This window comes from Adiantum capillus-veneris, chromosome 24 (genome assembly GCF_014529385.1).
Source record: "Adiantum capillus-veneris isolate H3 chromosome 24, ASM1452938v2, whole genome shotgun sequence".
NCBI classification, from domain to species: domain Eukaryota; kingdom Viridiplantae; phylum Streptophyta; class Polypodiopsida; order Polypodiales; family Pteridaceae; genus Adiantum; species Adiantum capillus-veneris.
Window position 1 is genome coordinate 45,276,553 of NC_140954.1, and position 5,911 is coordinate 45,282,463.

At 42.0% G+C, this 5,911-nt stretch overlaps 1 protein-coding gene across 1 annotated transcript; it reads right to left on the reverse strand.

The window, feature by feature from the left end:
• Positions 1-604: 604 nt before the first annotated feature.
• LOC147426303 (universal stress protein PHOS32-like) lies at positions 605-3,803 on the reverse strand. The gene is made up of 6 exons (XM_086498620.1): positions 3,624-3,803; positions 2,475-2,525; positions 2,118-2,294; positions 1,301-1,410; positions 781-899; positions 605-704 (listed from the first exon to the last, which is right to left on the reverse strand). Exons 1-6 carry the CDS (start codon positions 3,766-3,768, stop codon positions 605-607), a joined length of 702 nt encoding a protein of 233 aa, XP_086354746.1. The 5' UTR covers positions 3,769-3,803.
• Positions 3,804-5,911: the final 2,108 nt, after the last annotated feature.

Genomic DNA, 5,911 nt, shown 5'->3' on the forward strand with positions numbered 1-5,911 from the left:
TGCAACATCAACAACACATTGTCAAGTTAGGAAAGTAAGAAAGGCTGCAACTTAAGGAGCAAAACACACACACACAGATATAGTATAAATGCATTAACTTGATTAGCAAGAGGGCCCCAAATATGAACGTATGTATATTTCTTTATTAACGTATATAAGGGAAACTTACCAAAATACCCTGAGATTTTATAGAAATTCCCAATTTCAAAAATTTACAAATTACCCTAATTGGGTCCCAAATATGAACGTACGTATAATTTTTATTATTTATATAAGGGAAACTTACCAAAATACCCTGAGAATTTGTAGAAATTCCCAAAATACTCAATTTTCCAAAAATTCCCAAATTACCCCTCATTATTTCAAAAATTCTCAAAATGTCCTTAAAAGTTTTCCAAAATTCCCAAACTCTGCCTTGTTAATCTTGCAAACATCCCCAAAGACCTTTTCTTGGCACCTCTTCGTAAGAGGATTGATCAACCTTCTCTCAACTTCAAGGGTATTTTGGTAAATTTTCCTTGAGATATATACAAAATAATCATACACCCAAATAGAAGACCCACAAAAGAGATACAAACAAAACAATCGACAAGCCTTCCTTCACTCACCTGTCAACATCATTACTATCACTAGGAAAATTGACAACAGTCACTCGACAAGGCGCATTGTTTACCACGTAATTGCTAACACTCCCTAGCCTTGTCCTGCATGGGTAATAAGAGCTCCATAAGCTACTTGTCTTTCGCTATCCAACAAACAAAACCTCTTCAAAACCCATACCTCTTCCGCTTCCCGTAGCCTCGGCTTCCCATAACAATACAATCTAGCAGAAGATCAACCACAGCATCGCAGACCTTCTCCCTTGCATCCCCCCAATATATCTTAAACGTCACCTCGAGCTGCAAAAACGAGAACAACAAAGTATTAGATATACCTTCATAAGGTCAGAAAAGTCTGGACTTTCGAACAAGAGAGATGAAAAGCTCACAAAAACACACAAGCACAGAGGCAAGGCACACAAAAAAAACTAAATCACCTTATTTGTTTCTAAAGACAAAATCGATTAAAAAATATTAGGATGTTCTAAGATATCACCACAAACTATTTCCCCAAAGCCACAAACTACCATCATAATCTTACTATGATACACACACTTCAGCTCAGCATACATGCACAAGCACATGCACACATCAATACAAGCACAAATCCGCACACACTCATTCATCCATCAAAAAAACAAACCAAATGTCACAGGCGGCTGCACATCCTTAAGGCACAATGTTAAGACAAAATCATTCACCTGTTTCTCACGTGCCTCACGCTCGAGAAGAAAGAGAGTCTGTGAATCTTGGGTTACTCCATACTTGGAGGAAACTCCATGAGCAGAGAATTCAGATAGAGGCATCAAAGCTGCAAAAATCAAATCATACAAGTCACTTTAACAAGCCACAATGCTTTTAGGTACCTGCAATGCTATTTGCCAACAAATAGTGAATATGAGATATGTTGGAATATAAGGGGCTAATCCTTGGTTAACGCACATTATTAAAGCATGCACACATACATATCAAAGACCAGAATCGAGGCAAGAGGCTGCTGGCATGCCCATGCACGCACCAACCATACCATGCATAGCCTTGGCCGGTGCTGTGGCAAACCTACTAAATCATCTCTCCTACAATGGAGGTCAATTCACTTAAATCTTGATTTGGTTCCACTATCGAAAGCATGTATTCACTTTGGCATTGAACCTTAGACCCAGTCCTAAACTTTCCAAAACACTTTCACGTTAAGGGGGTGCTCCAAAGAATACATCCAGCAGAATTGAAGAGACATGTGGGCATCACTTGAAGAAAAGCAGCAAAATGCATTGCACTAAGAAGCAAAAAGTTCTGAGCATGCACTGCCGATATTGCATCTCCGCGAGCGGCTAACTTTTTTATTAGCAAGTGCTCTTGATGTTCTCAAGATTCCTGTTAAAGCCTCTACCATCGCAAAGGCATGCTTGGAAACTACTTCGCAGCTTTCCAAACTCTCTAGATAAAGTTTAAAAGCATCCTTTGGTATACTAGTGGTATAGACAATCGACACACAAGTGGAAGGCACGAACTACTTACGTGATCCATAGTCTTCCCAAAGATGCATCCCACCCACCATCTTCATCCTTTGGTTGACGATGATGCATATAAGATGATCTCCTTCTTTGGCAATGTTTTTCAATGCCCACTCCATTGCATACTTGCTGCCTGCAGAGAAATCCAAAGCAACACCGATGCGCCTTGATGCCATAATCTCTGTAATGTACTAGTAACCTTCAGCTTGCAACCACACGAAAAGGATAGCCAGAGAACTTGAGTGGTCTGGCTCAATAAGCGTGGTAAAGAGTGTAGACTGAGAGGAGGACCCAAAGAAAGAAATGTGCGACCTGAAGAACTGACACTAATGGCTGCAAAAACCTCAACATGAAGGTGTACCTGTAGGGAAACGCTTGGATACACATAAAAATTCTGATTGCAAAATCTTCACTGGGTATATCCAACAAATTCTCTTAATAAGGGGTGCCCAGGATCGTGTACCAAGCTTGTCCCACAGATTGTGTACCGAATTAATGATCAATGGTTGGCAGTAAAGTGAGGGTCTCGGTACGACAAGCCCTCATTTCAAAATATGAGAAAAGAGCTTCTTGGTCACGCAACACTTACAAAAAGAGTAGAGCTGTCATATGGACTCAAGCAACTGGAACGCTGTATGAGACCTCCAAATGGATCAAAAGCAGGTAAAGTCTGGTTCAATCTTGTAATATGAAGGACCAAGTAGGGTTTAGCTAAACCCTAGTTCAACCTCACTAGCTTAATAGCAATGCGAGACAGCCGGCAAAACAATCCAGACATCAAGAAAGAAAGACGCTCCACACACACAAACAAATGTACAGCAAAATTGTATGAGAGACCAAGCAGGATACCTCAATCTCACTATCTGAATAACAATGTGAACAAAAATGGGCTCAAAGTGTAGTGCTTCCCAACATTAAAAACAGGAAAAAGATCTACACGCAGACAATGGGCAGAAATCATAGTGCAATATTTGGGGATGGAGAACATGAGTGGCAGATCAACAGCGTTCTACTGAATATATATACGCAGAAAAGCCGTGAGGGAAGGGCAGCGGGGGCCATTGATCCCCTCCTGCCCATGCCCTTGTGAGATAGTGCTGAGGGGCAGCGGGGGCATCTTCGCATAATTTTTCTTTTGCTTTACAAGGGTGGGCCGGTGAGACAAAATCTTTTGAGGAGGAAAATGTGTCAAACGCTCAAGCGAGGAAGAAACCTCATGCATGCGCAGGTAGCATTGTCGTTTTCAGAGGTGTGTGTGTGCGCGCGCGCGCGAATGCAAATTTGGAATCTCTCTCTCTCTCTCTCTCTCTCTCTCTCTCTCTCTCTCTCTCTCTGCGTGGGCAATGGAAACCCTAATCAAAGAATCTGCCAGCTCCTAGAGACCCCAGCTCGCACAGAAAGAAACTCCTGGGGATGATACGGAAGCAGAAATCACTATCGGTGCCTAGAATTCATGTGCCCGCGGATTGCTGTCTACAGTACGAGGTAGAAATAAGTAAGTAGAGTGGACCTGGAGGCTTAGACAAGCAGACAAGGGGGCTTACATCAGCGTGGGAGCCATGCAGATGACGCCAATGACGCCTTTGAGGTCTGCAGGGATGATGGGCGCAGGCGATAACTTCCTCCTGCGAGTTGCAGCCTCCCACCGTCTCCATCGGAGGAGCGTGCTTTCTCCTCTCCTTGCCTCAAAGGTCAACTTTGCCTCGTGCTTGATCACCTCAGCTAGAGTTGGCTAACCCCCACATTTTCTGTTGCCCATCTTGCCATACAAGTTAAAAACACTAATAAAATCCAAATGAAAATCAGTTCGTTGAAAAATGGTGTGTGTGTGTGTGTGAGAGAGAGAGAGAGAGAAAGAGAGAGAGAAAGGGAGTGTGTGTGTGTATCAAGTGTGTGTGTGTGTGTGTGTGTGTGTGTGTGTGTGTGTGTGCAGCGAGAGGGAGAAAGAGAGTGTGTGTGTGTGCGCGCGCACGTGTATGTTGTCAAGAAGTGCGCATGCGATTAGGAAAGCGTCGGGCTTCTGACTGAGGATTCGTAGCAAAATCAAGCAAGGCGTTGATGATTTGAAGCCAAAAACACACTTAAATAGAGCAAAACTCCAGCCATGAAAGCTCCAATTTGAAAAAGAACCAATACCAACTCAAAACTCTTATGTGTGTGAAGATTAGGTGTAGCCTCACTCCCAATTGCTCAGATGCAGTGCTCATTTGATCTGTTAAAAACCCTACAATGACGCTTCGATTTCTCGTCGTGACCATTTCATGGAAGCTTCAGTACTTCATTGGAGAAGCCCAAGTAGTTATTTGTAGAGGGGAAACCCTAATTGGAGGCATCATAGCCTCAACCATGTAGTGGAAACAGCACGGGATTGCACTAATACTCTGTAAAGGAATGGTTGTATCTCCTTGCTTATATGTCCAAATGATCTCATTCTTGGCTCTAAAACTTCGCTCTCTACTTAAACAACGACAACACTGTCGTTCATGTGGCATTTTGAGCTATTTTGACCTATTTTTAGCTAATTTTGACCATTTTCAGGCCATTTTTAGCCCAAAAATGCCCCTTTTTGTCCGTAAAAAACCCAAACGAGCTGGGAAAAATTCCTAAATTTGTGAAAAAATCCCATTGGTCTAAAAATTCATGTTGAACCTCATTTTCCCACTTGGTAATCACTTTGGACACGTCTTTTAAGCCCACCCTTCTTGCCTTGTCAAAGTGCTTAGATAGTGTCCAATGAGCAACCAGTCACCTTGATATAGGTCCTCTGTAAATGACTCAAGTGCATTTGACAAACAAACATGATCACCCTTGGCATAAAAGATACTATAGAACCGTGTGCCTACATCATCGCCCTCGACAACCATGTCTTCTTCATTTTCATACCTTGCTCTTGAAAGCATATCCGCAACTGGATTATCTTTCCTTACAATATGCTTAAATTCTGGATTCAAGGACTTTACGTAGGCAATCCATTTCAACATAGCAATGTCCGAAGTTGGAGCAGCTTGTGATCATTCCGAGAAGGGGTAGACAATCACTCTCCACTATTACATTTGCTCCTATCAAATACTCTTTATCACATTTCAATGCTATGACTACTCCCCATAACTTTCTTTTTACTTGTGGATAGTTGTGTTGACGAGCACTTAGGACTTTTGCTCCAAATCTCATCAAATATTGCTTGCCATCATTATCATCTTGTCCAATCGCCCATCCAATTCCTGTGGGGCTAGTATCCACTGTCACAATTACATATCTTCCACATTCATAGTTTACTTTCCTCAAAGTTGGAGACATAAGCAACAACTTTAATTTTCTCATGGCACGGGTATCCATTTCTTCAAATTGAAACTTTTGGTTCTTTCTCAAAAGCTGATACAAAGGTTCTGCCACATGCGCATAATGTGGAATCCAGATATCATAGAACACACATGCACCCAAGAACCTTCAAACCTCAGTTACATTAATGCATGCCTCTTTCGTTCTTTGAATCACATCAATCTTTGATGGACAAGGCCTTCTACCAGATGGCCCGCACATATGTCCCACAATAAGAACTTTGCACACATCAAACACTGACTTTTGGCCAGACAAGGTAAGGTTCACCTCTTCCAACCCTGACAAGATATTATCATAATCATTGATATGGTGTGCCGCATACTTTTGGGACCCCCTCAAGTACAGAGCCACATCTATATCACTTACATCACATCCTTTGATTGGCACATCATCAAGGAAAGGCATTGTAGTTTGAGGTATGAAGTCACGTAGGACTTTGTTCATATCATTCATCATATG